Genomic DNA, 25886 nt, shown 5'->3' on the forward strand with positions numbered 1-25886 from the left:
ATTTCATGGCCAGCTGTTCTTGCCCCATGAACAGAGAGGTAGTGCTGTCCTGCAGAAGGCGCAATGAAAAACATGATATATTCCACTTTATATTGTATATTCTGCAGATGAACAGGAACGTTTCACTAATTCAATTTAATTCCCAAGGACGAGTGATTGTAACTCCACCCGGAGAATATTAAATTGCCTTAATGGAAAAATAAACTGGTTTTATTCTCCCCCTTCTCTCCCCTTCTTCCCCATTCAGTTTTCAAATAACTTTATGTGTCTCCTTAGTTTATTAATACACTTCTCATCTTGCTGCTGATTTTGCATCTGGTAGCACTTAACACAGACAAGACTCCCAAAGCTTTTGATCAGACATGTTAAGTAAACTATCAGGACTGTCGGGTCTGCTGCTCTGGCAGATGTCGGCTCGTGGGATCTTTTCACCCCTCGACTGTTCCTTATCAAATCCATCCCATTGCTTTCATGTGCTCTCCCCCATGTAAGAGCTGGCCCGTAGCACAAAGATCCCCTGGTTAACTGAATGACATTTGCCATTTTTCTGTTTTTCGGTGGCATGGCAGATTTGAAAGCCCCATTTAGCCAGCCTGGAGATCTCCAGAACTTCCTTCCATAAGCAAAAATGCAGCTGCCAGAAACATGAAAAAGCCAGGTGCAGGTTTGAATGCCCAAGGTGGAGGTATCAGTCTGTGATGTGGGGAGCAGGGGGCTGGATAACACTGTCCTGGGGCATAGCAGATAGAAGCTGAGGGGACCAGACAGCACAGGACCTCTGTGTTGGCATCTTCAGCTTTGGAGCACCTACAAGCACACACTTAGACTGCAAGGCGGATCTTGAGTGCTTTGACCTATTTGCTGCATCCTCTTTGCTCCTGTCACATAATTGGCTTCTGTTGTACTCAATAGTGGCAACAGGACAGGGAGTGTTGCACAATTCCTCATGGACTATTTTCCATCACAGCCACTGGGGTCATCAGCTGCTGCCCTTGGACCCATTGCTTCACCAGAGCATGCCCCAGGCCATGGAGCCTGTTGCTAAACCTCTGTGATGCAGCTTCATTCTTTTTTGTTTCTCCTCACTCACCTGCCATCTAGGGCCAGATCCTCTTCTGTGGTCTTAAGAAGTCTGGACAAACCATGGGTGTTTATGGCAGAAGCTTCTCTCCAGTGTAAGGGCTACGAGCTGCTTGGAAGGGAACGTAGTCCTGGGCTTTGCCCTGGCATTACTGCTGGCCATCCGTCCTGCCCCTGAGCAGAGCCACAGTGCTGGTTTCAGTTTTGGAGCCCCTCTTAGGATGTGCAGAGGACAATGGCTTTACTAAACAGTGATGGAGGAAAGGCCAGTGGCCCACAAGCCATGCCACAAGCGCTCGGCATGGTGGTGGCTCAGATCCAACCCTCTGATCATGTGAAATCAGGGCCATCCTGCAGAGAAATTGCAGCTGGAGCTTGGATGGTTTGGACGGCGGTTTCTTGTTTTGTCAGGGCTGGGACAGTAAATACAGAGAATGAAATGTCCATTAAGGAGCTGTGTTGGCCCAGTGGATTAGTGTCTTCATCTGGTGGCCAGAAGGAGCTTGGTTGTGTCTCTGAGTTGCAGCACCTCGCTCCCACTCCAGTACCTGCTTTCCTTTCCCACAGCTGGTATCCAGTTGACAATAAGCTCCTTGGGATGAGGATGTTTCCTAATTATTGTATGTGAGCAGTGCCAGTCATCTCTAGGGAAATATAAATCTTTATTGTCTTACAGATTCATAACTGCGACAAAGTCTTTGCTGTCTTTCATATATGTGTCCCAGGAGGCTGAGTGCAATTGGCTGTGATTTCTGTTGTCTCGGCTACAAGGAGGGAGGAAGTGGGTTTCAAGGTGTTGGTCCGAGCCCTGGCACTGAGGCAACGGCCAGTTATTAACCCGCAGAGACTGATAGGTACCCACCAGCAGAAGTGACTCCTGGCTGGTGTCAGCTGGTAGATAGAAAGCACAAGTAGAGGTTTCATGTAAACATCTATACAGTGCCAAATCAGATCAGCAAATGGTCAGTAGTGAGTGTCCAGATAAGAATGTAAAAGGGGAAGCACAGATCATTTTTTATTTATTAAATCTTTTGGTGCAGTTTTCTTTCACATGTTTCTCCAGCTGCTTTTGAAGTCCATATAAACTCAAAGCAACCATCGTGTCTTGCAGCACAAGTAGCTAAGCAGCATGTTGTGTGATGAAACACCTACCCCTTTTTCTTTGTTTTGAGACTGATGCCTTCTAGTTTCATGCTTTCTTCTGTTATCTGCTTTCTCTGTTTTGTATTTTTTTTTTAATTTTTATTATTTGTCCTTATAAAGCCTCCTACACCACAGTGAGTTTATAAATTGGTTGTTAAGGTTTCGCAAGATGTCTCCTAGCAATTCTTAGCAAACAACTTCTCTTCATCCGCTTGTTCCTTTGCCCCAGCTGTGAGCCTGTGCGGGTCTTTACAGCACCTTGCTGCTTTGGAGATAAGATCAGTTAATCCTCGGGGTGGGTGGAGAAACTGAATGTGGGACTATGGCTACCCTGGACCCATGCGGTAGGTCTGGGACTGAGCTGAGCTTGGACCTCAGGAGCACAGCCTCCTCTTTCCTGCTGCCTCTCCTGCGGTTTGCTGTGACACAGCTGCTGGTGTGAACGTTGCGGAGGGAAGAGATTTTGCACGTTTATTGGTTTTTTGGGGCGCTAAGGTAGGCTGGTGTTTAGTGGATGATCGCCCCCCATCCCACTTAAATCCCGATCCAGATAATCCCACCTGCCTCCTTATGGGGAAATCTTAAGAAGTGGCTGGAGTTGTAGAAATGTTGCTCAGTTAAATGACAGCAGCGTCCAAGAGACATTGAATGACGCCTTTGAACAGCCCAATGCAAACTTTTGAAGTGTTTTCCTTTGGTCCGGCTAATATCCAGCAACACAAACCAGGTAAAACTATTCTGTGCCTGAAAAAAAAGAAAGAACAGGGGGAAAAAATAAATCAAAACCTAACTTCCCTTTGGCTTTTATCCTTGATGTCATCAAAAGACTAAAAAGGATATTTCAGGCCTGGCTTCAGCCTGATGGAACAGCAGGGAAGTTCTTTTCTATTAGATCCTTGATACAATCACGTCTGGTGAAATCACTGCGGTCACATCTGCTGAAATCTTCCATCACTTCGGATTTGTTTCAAAAGACTCAATCTTTCTGTTTTTAAAGGGCACGACTACTTTTCCAGCCCCTCCTTGGTGCCTGGAACGGTGATTAAGCATCAGTCAAGCATCTTAGACCCCCCTCACCCCGAATGCTGCAGTCAACTCGTGTCTCCATGTGTGTGCTTGGTGGGGCCGCCTCTTGGGACTGTTTTAATTTACACTAGGGAATTTGAAACAAAATGTTTGCACTTGTCCTTAGGCTCAGGGGAGAGTAAATACAGCAGCTCATCTTCAAGGTGCCTCATTTTTCTGATATATGCCCTTGGGGGTGTATCTTTTTGCCACTGCAGTGTCTTTTTGTACTTTGGATGGCTTTTGCAACCTTGGGAAGAAAACTGGGGAATTCTACAGTGAGAGGGATGGGGTAGCAAGGGTGTGTGTCTGAAAAGGATCTTGCCTCTGGCAGTGGTATTGTTGGAGAAAGTGCAAAGAAAAGGAAAAAAAAAAAAAAGAAAAATTAAACACAAACCCCAGCCTGAAGTATATCAAGACTGAATCACTTTTCTTCTTCCTTGTTAAAATTTCTCACAGTCTCTTCTTGTATGTATAGTGGATGCTATCAAAGTCAAACATCTTTCCCTCCTCTCCCCTGCTTGCTCCCAGCTAAAATAGGAAATAAGAGCCCCATCCTTCTTTCTCTCTCTGCAGCTCTGTCTCAGCCCAGTGCCTGAGGCCGTGGAGTAGAAAGAGATGCTAACTCCTTGTTTGGAGAGCTGCTTCATTTGCTCTTCCTACCACCTCAGCGCCTACCTGAGGATTTCGAGAGCCTGCAGAGCCTGGCAGGGGCTGCTGGGGGTGCAGCCTGGTGGAAGTAGGCAGTGGTCACTGAATTTATCAGCTCCTCTGCCTCATCTGTGGCTCAGTTGCATTTGCTGGAGGAAAAGCCAATAAAGTCTTTCAGGGAAAAAGTCTTTATTTGCTGTCTACCCCTGATTTGCCTAAATTGCCCTCTTCCTCACTCCTTTTGTTGCTTTAGTCTTTCTTTTCCATGACTGCCTTTGCTGCAAGGGGCTTTCTGCTCCCTGCTTTTCCCTCTTCTTGGATGTGTAAATGTGAACAGTGTTGACCTGTTGCAGCCCAAAGAGAGCTCCCCAAGCACCTCAGGCTCCCAGTAAAACCAGTGTACCAAGAGCAGAGAGGGCCCCCAGCCCGTTTGTTTCGAGTCATTAGCTGTGACCCTTCTTAACATCCGTGGTGTTCATCTCCATTCTTCCACTTGTGAGTTACGAGGTTATCAGTGACTTGTGATACCTCTGCGTGCAGAGTGAGGCGGTGATACGAGGAAGGTCTGGCTGTAGCTCTGCTGTCTTGGATGTGTCTGTACAAATATAACAGCATTGCATTCCCCAGTAACAACAGCTCGCGTTCCTGGGGTGCAGCTCAGGGGATGAGCTGGCTACATCGCTCATGAAAAGCACTCAGCTCAACCTACTTCAGAGAAGACTTGGGCAAGGCTAAGGTGGATGGGGAGAAGGTGAATCTTGATGCTGGAAAATTGCACTGTGGTGAGCAAAGTCCTGGTGCTCTAAAAGTGTTCGGGAGTTTGGATGTTGCCTTATTTTGGAAGAAAATATACCCTAGGACTCTGGAGTCACTTCTAACCTGCTGTCCATGTAAGTCAACAGGTCGCTGCTGCAAAGCCACCCTCCATCTTTCCCTGACACAGCAACACCACCAGGTATCAACGTGATTTCCCACAGAGGCTCACGTGCCAAGCTGGCAGCCCAGACCATGTTGCATCTCTCGTCCCAGAGGCTAATGGCTGTCCCAGGCTGCAGCAAACAGGGCATGGAGAGAAGGGAAAGCAGAGAATAAAAGAGAGGCGACTGTGTCTGGGTAGGGAAAGGAATTTGAGCAGGAGCTAGGAAGGACATCTGGGAGCCAGATTCTTCTCTTTGAGCCCATGGCAAGGAGCTGGCTTGGAGAAATGAGAAGCGTCCTTCTTTCTCTGCTGTAACTTGCAAAATGTGATAAGAGTAGGTGATCTAGGTTGTAGGAGAAGGTGGCATCTAGGGAAATCTTTGTGCTTTTCATGTCTTCTAACTTGATGAATAATCTTATGGCCATTTTAGCACAGAAAGGCAAACTTTCAGGCCCTGCCTTGCCCTCTGCACTGCACATCCTGTAGCAGACGTCCATCCCTTGGGGTGGTGCAGGGGGACCTGTAGCACTGACTGGCGTTGGGTGGTAGAATTAACAAAATTAAAGCCAGTTTTCATCAGAACAGAGTGGGTTGATGTGGCTCAGGAGTGGATTACCATCACAGCTGCTCTGAGCTGCACACCAGGAGTTCAGGGGCAGACAAAGAAGCCAAGCAGTGAAGCTCTCTGCTGTTTTTCTCTCTTTTGCCTCGCAGCAGGGACTGAGCCAGGGGATGGGAGTGTAGGCGTTGCAGAGGTTCACGTGAGTGTATAGTCTCTGGCATGAGTAATTTGTTGGACTGGGTTGCCTTATGTTTGCTTTTTGTCGAACTCACGTTGGCCGGGCCAAAGATAGCATCCTTTTTCTTTTTAAACCCGTTTTTCCATATTCTGCTGGCTGAACAGGAGGGCGTGCAAGCGACATGCCTGCAACAATGCCATAAATCCAGACAGAAATAGAATTAGCAGTTCTTTCTGGTTCCACTGTTTGTATCTGCGAGGTCGTGGGCTTAACCAGTCTGGGTTCCTCGGAGCAGAGCCGTGTCTGTGCGAACCTGTTGTGCCTTGGGACCCGGCGCTTGGGTTTTCTTCCAGAGTAATATCATAAAACTTTTATAGCAATGTCATGACAAAGAGCATGAGAAGAAAAATAACTTAACCCCCCTCTTGCTAAAGTTAGGGTTGGAAATTCTTCTCCTGTTTCCACGTGCAGCAAATCCCTTGGTTGAATCTGGAGTGCTGTGAGGACAAAAATGTGAAATTTGTGGAGATGGGGAAGAGAGAGCAAGCAGAAACCTGTCTGTGCAAGGATTACCATTTCTTAGATGTTCTTAAAGTCCAGTCCTCTCCCAATTAGGCCCTTACACATATCGGTAGCATTATTCGTTGGCACTGTCCTACTGCATTGTGCTCCAGCATTTGTAGAATTGGGCTCTTAATCTATGTTGATTATGTTTTAATTGAATAAATAAATCTTTTACAGAGCCCAGAATCAATCGAGATGTTTCCATGCCATTTTGTTTTATTTTTCTAGGTTTCCTAAGGACATTTAACTTTTACAACCTTACAACTTGTTCTGCAGCATTTGCTAGTCAGCTATTGCGTAATTGTTCTGGGGAATGAGAACCTGGGAATAATATGGCCCAGAAATGCTAAGAAGCAGAAATGAAATCGGCTGATCTTCTCATCTGCCACCATCCCTCCTCTCCAGAGTCGGGTACCAAACAGGCCATGTGTGGCCTCCAGTTTTATTCCTGGGTCTGCCATTGACTTGATTTATCACATCAAATGTTGGGCCTTGGGTGCCCTTTGCATCTTCTCTCCTTTCCAGGCTGGCTTTTGGCTGCCTCAGCTTAGAAATTCTCTGGAGTGGAGCAATCATAGTTTTTGTGTCTGGGAAGCCTGTGGCTGCCCTGTAGTTATAGGCCAACAACTGGAGGATGGAGAAAAACCAAACAACAAGAGCCATGAAGTGCACTAATAGTGGAAAGGAAATTGTACTTTTGCAGATTTAAAAATCCAGGTGCCTACAGCTAGCCAGGAGTAATGGTCTGGGGTAATTCCTGTGAAAAGTATTTCTTTTTTTGAACAATAGTTTGGATGGAAAAACTTTGGCTCTATAATAAAAATAAGCAAGAAGAATTGAGTTTGTAAGTAGTTTCTAACCTGACTCTCAGCCTTTTAAATGACGTGTTCTTGCATAAAGCACATTGGAGCTTCCATTTTCGTGTTAGTCAAGCCAAATTTATTGTAATCCAATAAGATTTAATAATCATTAGGAACTAATGAATGCCTTAGCACGTATAAGCTTGGCAGATCAGAGCCTGACTGCTTTGCATAGTCTGTCTCTCTTTGACCAACTTGCCATTTATGTGTCGGATTGATGACTGGGGAGTTCTGTAAAAGAGGTAATGATTGAATGCTCCTGAAATGAAATTTAAATAAAAACTATCTGGAACAGCCAGTGAGCCAAAGGAAAAGGCGAATTTTTGGCTTGAAAAATTGAAGTAACTTGGTGAGAGTGAAGGCAAACAGAGCTGGATTGTCTGTGGGGAGTGCTGGTATGGTCTGAACAGGCTTTACAGTTGAAATTAGGTGAGTTGTTAGGTAATTCTTTAGCATTTTTATTATTGTAGTAGCCAAGCTGCGAATGAGCTCTTCTGCACTGAGCTCTGTAGTTGCACGTACGCGGAGAGACTCTGTCTGGGGGATTTGCAGATAAGTCAGACATGGAAGGACAGAAGAAAAATATTGACTATGACTCAGGTTGAGAAAAGACTTTCAATGTGTAATATTTCACTTGACTCAAGAACTTCGGTTCTTGCGCATGCCCTAAATATGGGCTGGCTCAGTGAGGCCGGCTCCTGGCACCTATGTCGCACCTGATAGGGATCCTTAGCTGGTTTTCTTTAAATTCTTATTCCTGACAGAGCTGCATAATTTCCAAAGCACTGAAAAGACCGAGGAGGGAGATGTTTCCTAGCTTGTACCCGCCTTTGTGCACTGCTGGGAGGTACTGCTGTTGGGTTGGGCTGTACAGCGCAGAGGTTCTTCCCACAGGTTTTGGGCTATGTTAATTTTTCAAAAACAAAGTGTGGGAATGAGTCCTCTTTTAAAATGCTTATTCTAGCAGGGATTGCAGTGTAGCTCTTCAACAGTGGCTTGGGGATCACATACTCTCCTGCGGTGCCAAGACCTGGGTTTTACTTTTGGGTGTGGGTGGTGGTGATGAAAATTCATGTCTCTTCCCTTCCAAATGTGTGTCTCTACCAGCCTGGGTGCAAGTGAGGCTGGGCTGTTATGAAAGCTGAAAGAAAGCAAAATGTATTAAATTGAAAAGGGTCCTGGCTGTAGGCTGGTATTTGCTCTGAGCATGGGCTTTCCTGCGTAATAGCCCTTTTCACAAGGACTTATTTTGTGACCACTTATTGCAAATCATGTCCTTCACCTTGAATCTGCTAGAAAAGGATTGAGCTTTTTCACTTCTCCTTGAAGAAGTTCCTATTTTTTAGATGGAAATTGTGAAGAAGTGTTGAATCAGACAGGTACAGCTATCACAAATTGATTTAAAGCAATAATAGGTGCAGGTGGCTGGTCACTGGCCACTGTGGCTTGCAGTTCTGCTCTGTTTGTGCTTTGTCTGGGGTGGGGATGTGGCAGAAGAGATGCTCTCAGGATCCAGGTCCTCCAAGCCTCTCCCCAGCTCTGGCTGGCCAGCCAGGCATCCTTCTAAAATACATCACCTTCATCTGTGGGAGCAGGGACTGTCCTCGCCTCGGCAGCAGTTTGCACACTGAGTTGTGTAACCCTCCAAGTCAATTTAACACAATGTGGGAAATACATAAAGAAAAGCCCCAAAATGGCCTAAATCCCTGCACGATGGAGGCTTTCTGCTGGTGCTGGGAGAGATCTATAGCATTTCAGCATGTTTGTCCCAGCAACCCGAGTGTTCTTGCTGGGCATGGGAGCAGCTCTGTGAGGGCAGTAAGAAACCATGTACCGAGCCAAGTGGTTTGAATAACCAGAACTCTTCTTTCTTCTTCCAGGTGAATCCTGGTGGCAAGACGCTTGAGGAGAGGCGGTCCAGTTTAGATGCAGAAATCGACTCTCTGACCAGCATCCTGGCCGACCTGGAGAGCAGCTCTCCTTACAAACCTCGGACTCAACAGGTTAGTGGCACATTGCATAAACAGAGAGTGGGAAGGGGGCCAGCATGGGCTGCTGGAGTCAATTTGCTAACCGCTTGGTATTTGGTGCGAGCCGGCATGCCAGTTCCTCCTGATAGCATCCAGATGTGGCTGTCAGTGGGGAGAAGGGCGCAGCCCCTCCGAAGGGGGCACCGGCTCAAAAGCTGCCGTACCTCTGAGCGAAGGGCCTCTGATCCCAATTGTTAGATTGCCCCGGAGATTGTTAGAAAAATACTTGCAAAAAAATGGCATTTCATTCGCCTTGACTTTCCACCAACAATAGCTTGTGAATTGAAACCTAGTCAGTTCACCAAGTACTTCTTACGCTTCTATTTTCTTGGGGCTTTTTTTTTTTGGTTTTGTTAACTTTTATCTGTCACGCTGCCAGACGGATCCAGATATCTGCGTCTCAAGTTGTTTTCTTTTGTTTTTGTCGTCTAATCAGTGGCAACGAAGTGGCTTGGATTGTAGCTCAGCTGTCAGGGTGGCTGTAGCCCAGCAAGGCAGACTGGAATTCGCACTTACTCTGCTGTGTCTAGACGAGGACTGCAGGGGTGACAGCAGCTCAGCTAATTTTTGTCACTCATCTAGGTAGTGCTTGAGTGGAGCTATTTAAGTTCTGATAAGATGTCATCTATTTATCAGAGAAAGTGGTGACACCCCAGTGGCACTTTAAATAGGGCAATTCTTGAGATCTGTGATGTGCCCAGTTGTGCAGCGCCTTTGCTTCCTAATGTCAACTGGTCTCATTTCTTATATATGTACGGGTCTGTAGGCATGTGTGCAGCTGTATAATGTCAGTCCTAAGTAAAATCCCAAGAGTCAAAAGAACCAAATGCTGCATCAAATAACCCCTGCTCATTCTGTTTGTGTGCGCAAACATGTAAGAATGCACACTGTTACTGGGAAATGCTTTGTAGTGTCAAAACACTGCAAGAGTTAACTGGAAGAGGTGGGTACTCACCATTTTCCTTGGACATGCCTGTGGTCAGCTCCAGCATCTTCACAGAAACACATAACTTCTGTAACCACTTTGCTGAGCATTTGCAGTTTGCTGACAGTACTGCTGACTCTCCCTGATTCTCCTTCCTTTGGGATTGGGCATTCTCTGAATAGATTGCTTTTTCACTTTTATTTTGTACCTATAGCATTAATAAATAAATAAATCCCAGTGCTCCAGTGCTAAGTTCTGCACATGTATTTGAGGTTCTGGAGCATCGGAAGGCATAGCCCAAGCTTTGGACTTGGTCTGACTTCTTAAGTTTATCAGCCTCCAAGAAGATGTGTGCTTGTTCCTGTGGCTTTTTACCCACAGCTCAGGTGGGGCTCTGAAGACTTGTCCCCCATACCCAGGAGCAATGGGATGCTGCTGCTCCCTGGTACATTACAATAACGGTGTGCAATCCAGTGGGCAGAGGCAGCTGACTTCTATCTCTGGGACCAAATCCCAACTTTCTTTGTTCGGTTTATCGGACTTTTCAGGACTTGTTGGTTAATGTAGTGATGCCCCATGAAAAGTACAGCTATAGTAACTTCTGACTATAGATGTTAGAAAAAGAAAATGCCAGAGTTGAATGTATCGTCTGCTTTAATTAAAGAGTACTCAAACAAGTCCTTGAAAGGTGGAACTAGAATGTAAAGCTTTGATATTTTCCTTTGTTTGATCTGTACTAAGTATTAAAAGTGGTGAGTCATTTGATGGTCTTATAGTAGGATAATAGATTAGGCTGCAAATCGTAAGGTACTTACTCAGAACATCAGCACGTTTATTGGATTACACCTTAGCTGACCTTCCCAAATTTATCAGGATAATGGCTGCAGATAGGAAAATAGAGTTACGACTTGTTTTCAGAGAAGACGTTTCCAGTTATGCTTATGCGGTTAAAGCATTATAATAATTTTACAGGTATACCTTGCCCTTGGGGATACTCCTATTCTGGAATAAGAGAAATTTTATTGTTAGGTTTCTTTTTTATTTTATCTTCAAAATAGTTTTAAAGCAACATAAACTGTAAAATAGTCCTCTCTCACTGGAGTAGGTGCAATAGTGGGATAATGACAAGCAGTTTATTTAACATACATGACCCATTGGCATAAATTCACACAGAGGGATGTTCTTTTGATCCTTGGTATGAGTTCAGGGCTGCAGTGAGATGCACTGCCCTAGGAGGTGCCTCTGAAGCAGGGGGATTTGTGCCCTCCGCAGTAGGTTTGGAAAGTCTATGATATTTGTCAGAATGGGTGGGCCAATGTCAGACCTGGACAGTTCACCTGGGGCAGCAGATCTGCAGTTGAGGACATGAATGAGTATGGCTGCCCAGGGAAGTGGTTGAGTCAACATCCACTATTTATGGAGGTATTTAAAAGATGTGTAGACGTGGTGCTGAGGGACATGGTTTAGTGGTAACTTGGTAGTGTTAGGTATAACAGTTGGACTTGATGATCTTAAAGGCCTCTTCCAACCAAAATGATTCTATGATTCTCTGCACCATCCCTGCATTGTTTACCTGGGAGTCACTCTGATAACATTTTTTGTGTACTGGGCAGGTGACAAGGACATTGCCACGAGCTAAAACTGACCACTGTTAATAGAGGGCATGAGTGAGTTTTGCACCTGCAGTCAGCAGCACCCTCCATGTACTCAGTGGTCCTGACTAATCCAAGGCAGCTGAGCTGGGAACTGAAGGTAGAGGAGTCACCCGGGTTCTCCTGGTTGCTTCCCATCCCTTGGGCAGAGGTAGTAGGATGCTGTTGTCCTGCAGAGCTGTGTTGCCCTCTCCTCTGAAGTTAAAAGTTTGAAAAGCATTTTCTCAACATAGATCCTTTATGGAGCAGAAAAGATCTTTCCATAGCAGCAGGTTTGGTGGGAGGAGGTCCTTCTGCAAATTTGGTACCCCAGGGTGAGTCAACCCCCGTGTTGCTGAACCTCAAAGTGAAAATTCTCTCAGGCATCATTTCTGGTTAGTTCTTGTCTCTGCCTCTCTTGAGGCAGCTGAGAGAATCCCCTGCAGCAGAGGTTTTCTAAGCATTGATGGTTTACTTCATATTGGCCATCAGCACCTTGTGAGTTAGAAGCAGCTTTCAATCACCATCACCTCAGCCTGGGGCTGAGCCCATGACTTGCAAGTGAAAGTCTCTCTGACTGTGTCACAGAAACAGTCAAAAGTGATTAAAATGCTAGTTTTTCTTCTTTCAAAATTGCACATATCAAAAAGAGCAGAAAATTACAAGACTAAATTGTCATCCTTAGCTACAACATAGCAGTATCTGAGGATGTGATCTGGTATAGGAGAGACCATATTTCAAGAATTCAGCTGGGGCCAGAATTTTAGAAAGGACCAAACATCACCTGAGCTTGAGAGGCTTCTGTGCGACCTTGACCAGCGTGGTCAGTTCCAACCTTCTGGTGCAGTGAATTGAAATGGAGGAGGAGACCAACATGATCTCAAAATTACCATAATGGCAATGGCATGTTAATAGATGAGCTTGCCTTAGGTATTGTTTGAAGAACTGCAGATGCATGATGAAAAATCTAATTAATATTTTCCTCCTGTTTGGTAAAGTTTTGAAATGCTAGCGTGATGAGTAAAGTACAGAGCTCCTCTTGTGTAGCTGCAGTGTGTTTTCTGTTTACATATCACACCTTCTAAATTGCAGTAACCTATTGGAAAGCTCAGGGGCAGAGAAGCCACTGTGCCTTTCAGTGGTAAAAGGAGGTTATACAGACCAAGGTATTCAGGTGCATAACTTCCACGGATGGGAGCAGGGCCTATTCCTAAATTGGCAGAACCGTGATTGGTGGCCTGGTGCATGCTGTGATCATCTTTCTCCTCTATTAAAGAGTATTTTCCCCAATTTTTACCTGTTCTGCTTAAAATCCTTGCTTAAGAGATGACTGCAGCAAGGCCTTCAGAAAATAAATAAAAAAAAAAAAACAAAACAAACCATGCCAAATTTCAGCCCATAAAATAAATGCTTGCATTTTTTTAAAAACAAGAAAACTTTGTGACTCTGGAGGGAGGGCTTCCAGCAGAGGCTGTGAAAATGAAATACTGGAAATAGCAGCATACGAAAGCTCAGGATTTTTTGTCCCTGCTGTGAATTATGTATTGAATGCTGATTGCTTTGTCCAGAATTGGACACCTACCTTCTGAAACTCTTGACTTTTATCCCAAATTTCCAACAGATTGTCTGTCTGTCAAAATAGGACTTTGTGGGAGGTGTACTAGGTAGTAAGATGTACTTGGTCCAAAGCTAATTAGCCCTTTTTTAAAAGCAAATACCGGGTGGCCAAAATTTATGGAGTATTTAAATAGCAAAAAAAACCCCATGCCTTGATGGTCAAGATAAAATCTACTTGCCTACTGCTCTCAGAGGCAGCTTGGTCCAGAGGGGACTGAGCTGCCACTCTGGAGACCTTTTTCACTCCCAGCTACTACCACTATGCTAAATGACCTTGAACGTAGCATTTCTACTCTGCTTCATTTCAAATTCCCTCCTGTTCTTTTAGCTTGGCAACCTCTTCAGCGTGATTTGCTTCTTACTTCCCATGTGTGTGGCATCTAGCAGATTGAAACCTTGGTCTGGGTTGAAGGCCTTTAGGTGATGTGGTTGTATGAATAATGAAAAAGAGAAAGAAATGATTTTTTTCCATCTAACAGATGGGGAAAATGAAGGCAGAGTAAAGTGAGGGGTCTAAGGATTCATGCCTTTGTCGCTGCCTCTGTATCATTGCCCCCAGTACTCTGCCACTATTCAACACTGTCAGCCTGAGTGGATGGTAGTTTGAAGGAAGAGCAGCTCATTCTCAATGTGAGCTGCAGAACAATAAAAAAGTAAAGAAAATTAAATTAAAAAATCAGTGATACATTTTCATTAAGTTCCAAACATACTGGGAAATAATGTCTTCTAATGACTGGAATTTAAAAAGGATTTAAATGTTTGACAGCACTGGTTGTTATTCCATCACTTCTTTTGACAACCAGTTGGGGATAACAAAAGCAGTGAAAAGGCAATGGACATATTTTCTTGCAGAGTGATGGGACAGGATGGAACAGTTTCAGCTGTAGGATGGCAAGCCACGAAACAAGGCAAAATGTTGAGTGCTGAAGACTCCTAGGAGTGCTCTTCTGTGTGCATTTCTAATTTTAGTGCCCCGCTTATAGATGCGCCAGGAATGCATGGCTAAGAGTTTGGGTGTTTTATCTCTGTTTATGTGGAGCTGTATCCCCAGCCATGAACAAAGCCTTCTACTTAGCAAAGAGCAGCGCATTTCCCCAGCATTAAAAAAAAAGCTCTATAATTGCTTTTGATTTGGGCTGTGGGATTGACATACGGGCTCTGTGAAAAACAGGTCGCTGAGTGTATATTCAGTGCAGTCTGTGCAAATTTGCTAGTCCAGGCTCAGAGTCCAATTTCCTTGTTCATATTATTTGCCTGAGCCTGGCTTGTTAGGTTGGTACGCACCGAAAGGATTTTGCAAGCCCAGCCTGTGGAGCATTTGCTAGTAACCCAGTTGGTGTTAGGAATGTTTTTCTTTCTTTTAAGAAAGAAAATTTAGGGGTACAAGCAGATTAAGATTAATTTGGCGGGTTCAGAATTAATTCCCCCCTCCTGTAGAATTTATATGACATGGAGAGTTTGTGGTTCCTGAATTACGGGGCTCAGTGGGATTCAGCTGTTTCAGGTGTTCAGAATTGTGCTGAGTCTTTTTCAACGCAATTTGGGGTGAAATTGATAGCTTAGCTTCTGCTGTCTTCAGTTATGATATCTGGGGTAAATTAAAGTGCCCAGGCCTCCTTCTGCTGGCCTGAGCACATCTAATCTGTGGTCATCTGTGTAGCTGTGCCAAAGAGGCTTCTGAGTCCAGCAGCACAGGTGGTGCCTGGGCACTGCTTTCCCAGTGGCAAGGGGCTCTCCGTATTTCTTCACTTGAGATCTGTGCATTTTGGGGTTTATGGGCTTTTTAATGTCTTTGGTTGTGGGCCAGAAAGGCACGTTGGGAATAAACCCATTTGCTGAAACTGAGAAGCAACCCCTGTCCATCCTAAAATGTTGATGACTATTTAGTAAGACCATCCAGCTTCTCCAGAGCTACATGGGCTACACAGTGCTTTTCATGAAGGCTGTGAGTTGTCACCATTTCCCCACTGACTCGGCTGGCTTGTATGGACAGAGAGGGATGACAGTGTCTCATAGAGGTGTCCCCAAGCTGGTGTTGAGCTGCTGAGCTTCGACACTTGCAGCAGGATGGGAGGGTTCCTGCAGGTTCAACACAGGGCTGCTGGTGAGGACTGTTCTCAGTGAGTTGTGATGCTTTTACCGTAGACACGGATATCAGGAATTGCACAGGCTGTTTTAAAGATGGGGTCGCCTCTGAGAGCTGTGCTCCTGCTCCTGGCTGCAGCGCGCTGGCTTTGTGCTGTTCAGAAAATCCATGTGAATTACTTAAAGTGGAAAAGGAAGCATCCCATCTGGAGCAATTTCAGTGGGTTCCTCCCAGCGCTTGAGAAGCAAAGCCTCTATGTCCAGGAAAATTTCCTCCTGCGGCTCCCCTCCAAAGGCAGAGTGACATTACCACCCCGTGTGGGTGGTGTTTTAGGTGGTCCCAAGGTTGAAGCTTTCTAGGAGCACCGCTGTGGGTGTGCTGCCTGCCAGCGGGGCACGTCTGTCACGCTGTCCCCAACACGCCTGCGGGCAGAGGAGTGTGCACAGGGCAGGGATGTTCAGCCGTGTATGTGTGAGTTGAGAGGTGCAGCCAACAGATGATTTCATGTGTGCTTGGATTTGGCCTTTCTTTACAAGAAGGGGAAACCTTCCTGCACTCATCAGCTCCCGCCGGCAAACTGACGCTGCTCTGATTAGCAGATGCTCGAATCGGTTGCATCTGCTGGTATGTATTAAACCTTAATCCTTTTGATAAGAGCACGTCCATGAAGATTTTTAAAGAAAGTTTTCTGAGATCCCAGATTATCAGCTCATCACAGATGAACAGGATAAGAGTGACCTTTGCAGGGTATTATTTCTTCCTCTTGTACTATCATCAGAGTGAAAATAAAGCAGCGCTGCTCCTGCTGTTTCTTTTTTCTGCTATATAATCAAGTTCACAGAAATCTCAGTAAGGTTACTTTTCCCCTTTCTCTTTTTTGCATCCATTTGGGTTTTCTGCCTACGTGCTTGGCTACAGCTTTAGATGACGACTAGTGTTGGATATGTTGGACTTTAAAATCTGTGCAGGCATCTCAAATTTGTGTATGGATAAAGATAAACATTTACTTTGGGAACAGCGATAAAAAGCAAATAGTACCTCATAATTTGGTCTTTTTTTGCTTCTGCATTTGCAATTATTTTATTGTGAGTGGGTTAGTGCTGGGCTCTTACTCTTTAAAGCTGTTCAAGGCCTTCTGCCTATTGTTATATTTTGTTTTCTATCTTTTTCCCTGCGATGGAAAAAACTGCTGTATACCATCACCTCAGGAAGCCTGTCATCGTTTCCCCATCCTCGGTTTTTGGCACTGGCTGTGGTTTGGCACTCATCTCAAAGGGACCCGGCGCGCTTCACAAGCTGTCCGTGTGTCCAGCCAGCGCAGAGCAGCCGCCTCCAGGGCAGAGACCTGTGTTTCGCTGGGACACGCTCTCTGCTCGTCTCCTTGCACGGGTGGATGCATCTGAGTGCTTCAGCGGCATTAGATTTACCACCACAGCAGCAGCCCTATGAAACACGGAAGCGCCGCTTGCTATTTCATGGGTGAGGGAGGAACCGAGGCGTTGGGAGATTAGAGGACTCGGTTTGGGCATGGGTCACCAGAGGAGCTGAAGCCAGACCATGGGCACCCCATGGCAAATTTATCCTCCTCTCGTAGCACACATGAGTGGACGGGGAGAGAATATGTGAGAATGTTCCCTGTCAAGAGGCTTTGGAGGGATCTGAGGTGTGGGGAAATGCGTCCACTGCTCTCCTGGAGTGTGTGAACCAGGCAGGGCCAATACATTTCTTTTGTGGCAGGGTGTCGCTTGACAGCTGCAGTTTTGTGACCTACAGGCAATAGACTTCTTGATGCACTGTCTTGCAAACAAACCCTGAAAGATTCAAACCTTCAGGTCTATGTCCTGGACCTGTATCATCACTCTCCAATCTCACCAGCAGCTTAGAAGTGGGAAGTTGTTCTCCCCCCCTGCACACAACTGGAAGGAACTGTATGAAGTTGAACTTAGTCCTATGGCATGAGTTGGTGGTGTCCCCACACGTGCAGCAGGCACTGTCCTACACGCTGCTCGCCACGGGAATAGCTGGCATGTTTTGAAATGAAAACATAGTTGATTAATTCTTCTCAGCCAGCACCCATCGGTGGCTGGCAGTTGGTTCCTCCCCACATACTGCTTGAGTCTAGCGGCCGCTTTTATGTGGGTCTGAGAGAGGGGTATATGTATGCAAAATTCGGTGGCTGGGGAGGAGGGACCCAGACCCGTGTCTCTCAGGGAGCTGCAGCATGGTGATGGCTGTCCTCGCTGTGGCCCGTGGGCTGGCCTGTCCGCACACGTGCACAGCCAGCTCCCAGCCTGCTGCCTGTCTTGCAGGCAGCCTGAACTTTTGCTCTTCCAGACTGTGCTTTAACCAGGATCTCTGACCTGAAACAGGGATTGTTTGGCTGACACACACAGATAAATGCCAAGGCTAATACTAGGGGGAGAAGGGAAGTGGGAGGGGCGGTCAGGAGAGGTAACGGGGAAGAACAGGAAGGGTCAACGTCTGCTCAAGATGCAAGACACAAGTCCATAGGAAATTGGGCTTCCTTTGCTCTGCTCTTAATGGTTTCTGTTCCTTTTGTGTTGACTATCTCTCTTCTACGCACACTAGGAGCCAGCTGCGTTTCCCTCCCTGTTAGGGAAAGGAAATGGTTCAGAGCCAAGGGAACAGCACAGCAACTTTCAGAAACACCTGCATGGCAATGCATCACTCGGGGCTTTGCTCCCGCTGTGACCTGTGCTGGACGTCTTCTTCAGGCCATTTCCACCAAAGTGGGAACGTTGTCTTTGTGATTTGTGCATTACGCTTATAGCAAGGAGAGCATTGCCTTGATATGCCTTCGAATTGTCTCGAATCTGAAGGGCAGGCATAGATCCTGCTGACGTGACTTACCGTTGAGTTGCGCTCTTTAAAAGAGGAGGACAACTGACTCCTGCGGTTGCACTTTCTAAATACATTTGAAAGATGAAGGCTAAAACACACTAGCGAGTCCTAGCATTTAAAGTATGGCTTTCACAGGTTGTCTTGGTTAGTTACTGGTGCCTGTTTCTCCGAGCACTTGCAACCTTTCATACATTTGTCCTTGTCATGCCCTGAGGAAGGAGGGGTTTGAGTCTTCCTCCTTCTGCAAATGGAGAGATGAGGCACAGAGAGACCATGCAGCTTGTTGTAAAACAGGGCTTTGGACACACATCAGTGACATTCTGGGATAGTGTTGTCATCCTCTGGTCTGTCCTGTCTTTCATGGTCTGTTTTCACAAGGGTCTGTCGTAGCGGGGAGAGCAGACCCCTCCCCAGAGCCCTTGCTGGACAGTCCGAAGGCAGAGCAGATCTGTTCCTGGCCTCATTTCAGGTAGGGCTGCCTGGAAGAATCCAGAAGAGCCCCACAGAAAAGTGAGAGCTGGCCGTGCAGTTTCAACGTTAGACCCGGCTACCAGTGCATAAATAAACATGATACATTTATAGCCTGAACATATCTCGGGATTGTTGCAAGATGTTCCTAGTTCAAAACCGTTAACCATTAAAGTTAGAGGCAGATGCATCTGTGGATGGTTTAAGGGGCTGTGTCTATATATTCTCTTATTGATTACCTTTTGCCTTCCTGTCTGGAACCTTTTGAGAGATGACTGCGGTGCTGAGATGCATTGTCTCTTTCTGTATATTAAAGCTGCCTAGGCTAAAAAAAAACCCCAACCCACACCCAGCCAGTATCTGAAAGCTATGAATTGATAGATCCTTGCTATAGTGCTTCAAATAACTGTAAATTACTCCAGGCTGTTACAGTTTCATTGTAAGGAAGTTCCTTCCTTGACTCAGACTTCTTTGCATCACAGTAAAATGCAATTAGGTGACGTACACATTGTGGCTTGGAAGCACTTACAATTTTCTCAGCCTTATGTTGTCAACTTTTGCTCAATAGCAAGCTTGTGGACTGTGTCACTGTGCCTGTGTTAGCATATATTATCACCATATGGTGTTTCAATAGTGAATAGGAAACTTCTATGAGTATGTAAAAGAGGATGAAATGCAAAAAAATATTCCAACCTAACATGCTGCTGCACAGCTGAAAGTGAGCACTCTAACTACTGTTTCTATGGGAAATCAATAATGTGCGGGTCCAATGAGTATTACTGTCTTCTCTCACAGACCTAAAAACAAAAAAAACCCCACAAAACCAACACCAACAAACGAAAAATGGACCTGGCCAGAAAAAATGAGATTTTGATGTAGTTGTTATAAATATTTCTGCCAAGGTTTGCAGTCTGAGCCCGATTCCTCCCTGCCCAAGCAAAATATTCAAGTCTTACAATGTAAATCTTACAGTGAATTCTTTGCTTGGAAAGAAGTAGTTTCATGTGCGTAAGTACAGCGAGAGCAAGGGCAGGTTGTGCAGTTTTTATGGCGTTATGTGTAAAGACAGATAGGACTGTTTCGATCCTCTTATCTGGTTGTTAGTATAGCCCAGGTCAGAGACCTTGCTGTCTTGTCATAACTAGCACCGTTGTTTATCTTTGGGTTGACAAGAGGCTGGGTGGGTTACCCCCTCTGGAGTGATTTGTAAGAAGTCGATGAGAGCCCCTTGCTGTCCCAAGAAGCTGTGAGCTGTGAAGAATTGCTGTCTCGCATACCAGCAATCACTCCAGTCGTCCTGGGTGCTCAGGCAATTTTGATTCTCTCTTCCAAAACCATTAACTCGTGATCCAGGGAGAATTCAAGAAAGGTCGGAGGCACAGTTCTGTCTCCATCCAGCAGAAAGCTGGGGTGCACGTGCAGTTTCAAGCCGTGATTATCAAGAGGGGAAGAGGTGTCGGGACTGATTACTGTGCTAGCTTGTGGAGAGACCAACTGTGCATTACAGGAGATAGCAGTGCAGTTAACAGCATTTTGTAAAAAGTGATGGATAAGCCACTGTTGTTCAGCTGGGATTTTTCGAGCACTGTGTAGTTCATCAGGGAGATAGTACAAATATTGTATTGAGATCTTTTGATTTCTGGAAACATTTTGACTGGAGTCCACATCAGAGGCTAATGTCCAAAGGGCAAGACAGGGGATCTGGCTGTGGAACAGGGTGGCCACGAAGGTCATGGTATTTTATGAGGCTCCAGTGACAGAGAGCTGCTACTGTGCTCAAGGCAGCGCTCTCCACTTTGCACAAAAAGCCATGGAGATAATACAAAGAGGATGCAATCATTAAGTGCTCCTTCAGGGTAAATGTAGATCACTGTTAGGTTTTGGAGGTATCTGGGGGAGCCAGCATCCCAAAGCAGGGCTGTATAACACTGGAAATCATCAAGCTTTTTAGCTTTTTGGCAAGACTTGCCTTTGACAAGACTTGGCTTTGGCACTGTTGAGTAATGTGGTCATTTCTAACTAATGGCAATAAAACTTTAGAGAACACCTGCTGTTTCTATATTAAACATATGTGTGCGTGCTCATGTAAAATCACAAATGCATGCAGGTCTAGAGAATACAATTCGTATTTGGCATCTTTCCTACAAATTGTATTTTAGAACACCTTAAAGTCTTCCTGTAAATAAAATCATTTCAGAATTGAGCTCATTAACGAAGAGAAGGAGATGAGGTAAGGTACAAAGGGAAGAGGCGTTTTTTCTTTTGTTTTGGGGGCTTTTTAAAGGCAAAACAGCCATTTCATGAATTCGATCATTGGCTGAGTGTACTCAGTGATTTCTCAGGAGGACACACGGACAATCTCAGTAGACTGTGGGATGGGGACTGCATGGAGCTAACAAAGAAATGATGGGCTGGTCACTTAGAAAGTATAAATGGAGGGAACATCAGAGGATCTGTGGCTCTTTTGCTTATGAGCCAGTGCTGGATTATCCCCTATAATCAGTGCTTTCCCAGCCCAGTTTCAAATAAATTAAATGTAAATATCTCATTGCTTTCTTTGGGTGATTATTCCAGACTGAAACGTATACAGCTGCTAAGAGCTATTTGACTTCAGCATTTCCTTGCTTAATTTAATCTCCTTGTTCTTTCTGAGTGAGGCTTCATATGTGTGTCCACTCCTACCATGTGGATGCATTCATTTCCCTTACCATGTCTATACATACAGAATGCAAGGAGGTTGAAATTCCCCAGTACCAAGCTGCACTAAAAGGACTGACAGACTGGGTCTGTAATATGCCTGACCTGACAATTAGGCAAACTTATTACCGTGTCAGCCTGCCAGATGGATCATCTACTCATGATGTAACGTGTATTGCTTCTGAATGTATTGGAGTGCAGTTTCCTATTTTATGTTTGTTAAGCTGAGAAAGGGAGAGGGAAGAGACAGTTTTATTTGAACTAAACCCACTCGTTTCAAGTATGTTTAATGATAGCAATATGTGACAGATAAAATAAAATCCTAGGCCCTGGTCCATGTTTATTTTAATTTCAAGCAATGGGTAAAGATGGAAGAGATAAAATTTTAGGCTAAAAATGTCTCTTGTTTTAAAACAGCAGCTTGAGCTCTGAAGGGGCTTTCCTTGCTGCTCTCTGCAGGACTCTCAGATTTGTCCATCAGACCCTTGCCGGGCCCGAGTTTGGGGCTTTGGCCCTGAGGAAGATCAGGTTGGGCTGTTCGGCATCAGCTTTTCTAATTGTTTCCTCCAAATATATTAAGATGGTAAGGCCATATTGAAAGAGGGGAGGAAAGAAATACTCAGTCTGAAGCATTTATCACTAACCTGGACTTCCTTTTAACATAGTCCCATCCTGAACCTGAGAAGGAGGTGACTTCCATACCTCTCACCTGCTGTTGTGGAACCTCGACAGAGCCATCTTGTGTCTCTGGGCTGCGCTTCTCCTTCTGTTAAATAGGGATAAACCCATTTCTTTGCCCGTCTGCTCAGTGTAAGGTGTTTGGGTGAATATTCAGTACCTGGTGCAGTGAGGACGCGTATGTAATGTTGTGCTACTTGTGATCTGTAGTATTTTCATCTGGATCTCCGAGGCTTTCTTCTCCCCGCTTGTGTGACTGCACCGTGGGTGGACTGGGATAAATTGTCTCTCTCCAAGGCTTGTTGAGCACAACCTTACAAATTTGTGCAGATGTTTTGCTTTTCTGTGTGGCTAAGCTGGCACAGCCTATGCCGAAGCAGGTGTCTCTGTGTCTTTGAAATACTTACCAAGGTGCTGTTTTCAATTTTCAAGCTGTTCTCTGCTTGAACAGCTTAAAAACTCCCTGTAAATCCAGACCAGGTCCCTCACTCTGGTAATACACCCCTGAGGAGCAGTATGCTCACAACACACGGAAATGTGAAGAAGAACCTCTTGTTTTGTGAAGGTGCTGGATCTGGCTTCCCAGGTGGGATGTTGCGCCCAACAGCTAGGAATTTTTCCTGCAGGCAAGGGCAGTACGGTATGAGGGAAGCCATAAAGCTTTGTGCTCATGACCACCATCTCCCCTGGAGTTGCATTGTCCTGTGTGGACATACAAGTGCATCCAGCACTAGCTCCAGCACATGCTGTTGACTGGCCCTCCGTTAATTGGACTTCTCACATGCAGAAGGGACTGCAGTTTTACTCTGTTGGAAGACTATTCCTTGCTCTCTTGAGCATCTTAAATACTGGCTGTCGTGAAGACCCAGCTTCAGCTCTGGCTTGGCTCATTTGATGAAAGCATTGGTATCCTGCTGCCTGGGCTCAGATAAATGCTTTTGTAACGTTGTAAGACATTATGGTCTGCAACTGAGCTGGGAGGAAAGTCGTGTCTTGAGTGCACTCAATAAAGTACATTTTGTCCCAAATCTTATCATTCTAACGTTGGTCTACTGCTGTGTTTTTTTCAGAGACAGAAGTAGCACAGGTCTGGTTTCTTGAAAAATTACCTGCCTGGATCAGAATTTGGAATTTAAGCCTTGGCTTTTCAGTATCTTTCTGTCAATTGTCAAGGTGGATAGGCATCAAATTAAGAACCTGAGATTGTCCATCCTGGGTGAGATGAATCATCACTCCAGCTCAGTGTCCTTTCCAGTAAATACCAAAGGAAGAAGATGAGTAGTGTGAGTTCATATCAAAACTGACCCAGAATATTTCCTTTTATCTAAGAATTTGCAATTCACAGAGATTGGCTTGATAAAAATGATGTCTGCCATAATACTCAATCAGGGATTTTTCCTCTATCGGATTATCTCATTGCTTTATGAACTCATGTAAACTATTGGAATTTAAAGCGTCTGATGGCAAAGGAGTCCCATGGAGATGGGGCAGACCCACCTTCTATTTTTTGCCTCTCCCTAGGGTTGTTTCATGTTGCTTCTTTCTAGCACTGCAAGAGACAGAAAAATCATTTGTCATGTTGTACCGCTCAGAGCTTTAGTTACCTTTTCAAGCTGAAGGCTTCTGGTATACTTACTTGTTTTAGAGCAATTTGAGAAATTAAGTGCAGTATCCATTTGTTTTTGATCAGGTACTATTGTCTAACTGCAAACTAGTGAGTTTGAGTGCCAGATGGATGGATGTGGCTCCTGGACCTGTGTTATTCCCTTTGTTATTTGCTATTAACTTATCCTGAAGCAGTGAATTAACGGTGGATTTTGTTCGTTAGAGATCAAGCTTGTGATTCTGCTGTTGACTTTCTTTTCAGAGTAACTTCCCTAGTGCCCTGTTTTATCAACTTTTTTTTTTTTTTGCTGTCATTGTAGGATTAAACAATTTGACTAGATTTTGACCTCTTTGCCAAGGTTTTTGCATGATGGTTTCCAAAGACAGTATCTATGGTCACTTCGATGCTCTCAAATGCAAAGTGGTAGGAGAGAGATACAAGACAACTGACTGGGGAGAGGTCTGATGCAGTCACAGTACTTTGGAACTAAATGGGGTCTGTTGTTTTCCCTTTCCTTCCAGATTTCTGACGTCCCCTGTTTTTTCAGTAAGATTTGAATGGTTCTAGCAGTAAATTTCCCATCTGTAAACCAGAGATGGTAATAATCACATATCCCACCTGGCTGTCTGACTTCAGACTGAATTTTCAGACTTCAGCTGAAAATTCTTCTGCAAGCACAAAACATTATAGTTTTGCCAGCTTATGTAAAAAATTGTCTCTTACAGTGAAAAATCAGTATATCAAACACTTCTATTTTCTATAAGGGAATTCAGCATCCAGCTCTTCTAAATGTGTTAGCTAATGTTTCGCATTATAGATTGTGTGCTGTTAATTTAATTTCAAGTTTGATGCAGAGAAGGAAATGTTGAGTGTACTTTAGTGATTTATACTATGATTTGATCAGTGGCGTAGTAGTCTGGTGGATCTTAACTTTCAGAAACATCTAAGAGTTCAATACATTAAAGATTAATAAGATATGTAGAGGAACATATGTGTGGTTTTATTCATAAAGCTAAATTAAAACTTGAGCCCTTTTGGGCTGAAATAACTAGCACTTTCTGCAGCTCTTTTTGTGTCTTCCAGTACTACTCTCTGCAACCAGTGTGAATCTAATGTGCTCTGCGTTATTTCACTGCCTTAACATGGGGACCTGTAGAGACAGTGAAAGCTCTGTATAGAAGGCATTGTAAAGTGAGGGAGGGAGCCCAACAAAGCTAATTATACAGACACTCCCACTCTATTACCCTTTAGAGAAACGGAGCCTAACATTCTGCTCTTAAGCTCGTTAAACTATTCTTTTTGGGTGCAAGGATCTTATTGAGGGAATGAAATAGCTACACTGTGTAATCAGAATGGGAATTGGAGCAGATCATTATATTTACTCATTTGATTAGCCATAAAATAGCTACTGAAGTCCCCATTTTAAATCTGCTTAGCAATTGTGCAGCAGGGCAAACTGGGTGTTTTAATTAGAAAAGAAAAGAAATTGCGGTATTTTTTTATAAGAAATAAATACATAAACACACGCACATTGTGATCCTGTTTATGTAAATAACCTCTTCCCTGTGGGTGTTCTTGCCTCCTAATTGTACGGGCTCTGTCTGCTTCCAGCTGCAAAGAAAAGGGGAATGAAAGGTTCTGCACATCTACTTTGGAAAGCACAATGTTTGGGACTTAGAATCCATCTGAAGAGATTTAAATTAACCGTAAGGGTAAAACTGCTACAGGAGGGATAGGTAAGCCCAGGAAAAGATGGTGTGGAGAAATGGTAGGTTGGATTACTGAAGGGGCTTTAGGTCTGGTTGTGCAAACATCTCTGAGAAGGTTTAGGCAGGGTCAGTCCTACCTTCAGGGAGAGGACTGGACTGAACAATCTCCTGTGGTCCCTTTCAAGCTGTGGGATTTGTTGAGAAAAGGAGAGGCTGTACTGCATCACCGAGGGGTTGCCTTTGACCAGCTCCCGTTCCCCGAGGAGCCGAAGCATCATGTGTGCCCAGGCAGGGGCACCTCTGAGACCTCCAGTCCCCAGCTGCCTCGTGGTCACTGACCGCCTTGGTGCACAGCGAACAGCTGAGGATGCCCTGCTTTCTCTCTATGAATAACTCAGTGCCCTACCACTGATCTGTCCATAAAGGCTTGGAAATGAGCCATTAGTGAAGGTTTCATTTTCTGGCTTCCTTTGCAATCGGAGGATCTTGCGAATCGGAGCAGATGTTCCAAAGGCAGTGAGCTCTGTCGCCACTGGTTCCTCAGTTCAAGACAGT

At 44.9% G+C, this 25886-nt stretch overlaps 1 protein-coding gene across 2 annotated transcripts in view; it reads left to right on the plus strand.

The window, feature by feature from the left end:
* LPP (LIM domain containing preferred translocation partner in lipoma) overlaps window positions 1–25886 on the plus strand; it is a 316293-nt gene that overhangs the window by 151474 nt on the left and 138933 nt on the right. For both annotated transcript variants that reach the window (XM_014945829.1, XM_014945828.1), the window contains one exon: window positions 8903–9025. In XM_014945829.1, the coding sequence (XP_014801315.1) occupies window positions 8903–9025 (123 nt within the window). The remainder of the gene's footprint in view (window positions 1–8902; window positions 9026–25886) is intronic.

The sequence above is a fragment of the Calidris pugnax genome, unplaced genomic scaffold (genome assembly GCF_001431845.1).
Source record: "Calidris pugnax isolate Ruff unplaced genomic scaffold, ASM143184v1 scaffold111, whole genome shotgun sequence".
In the NCBI taxonomy this organism is placed as follows: domain Eukaryota; kingdom Metazoa; phylum Chordata; class Aves; order Charadriiformes; family Scolopacidae; genus Calidris; species Calidris pugnax.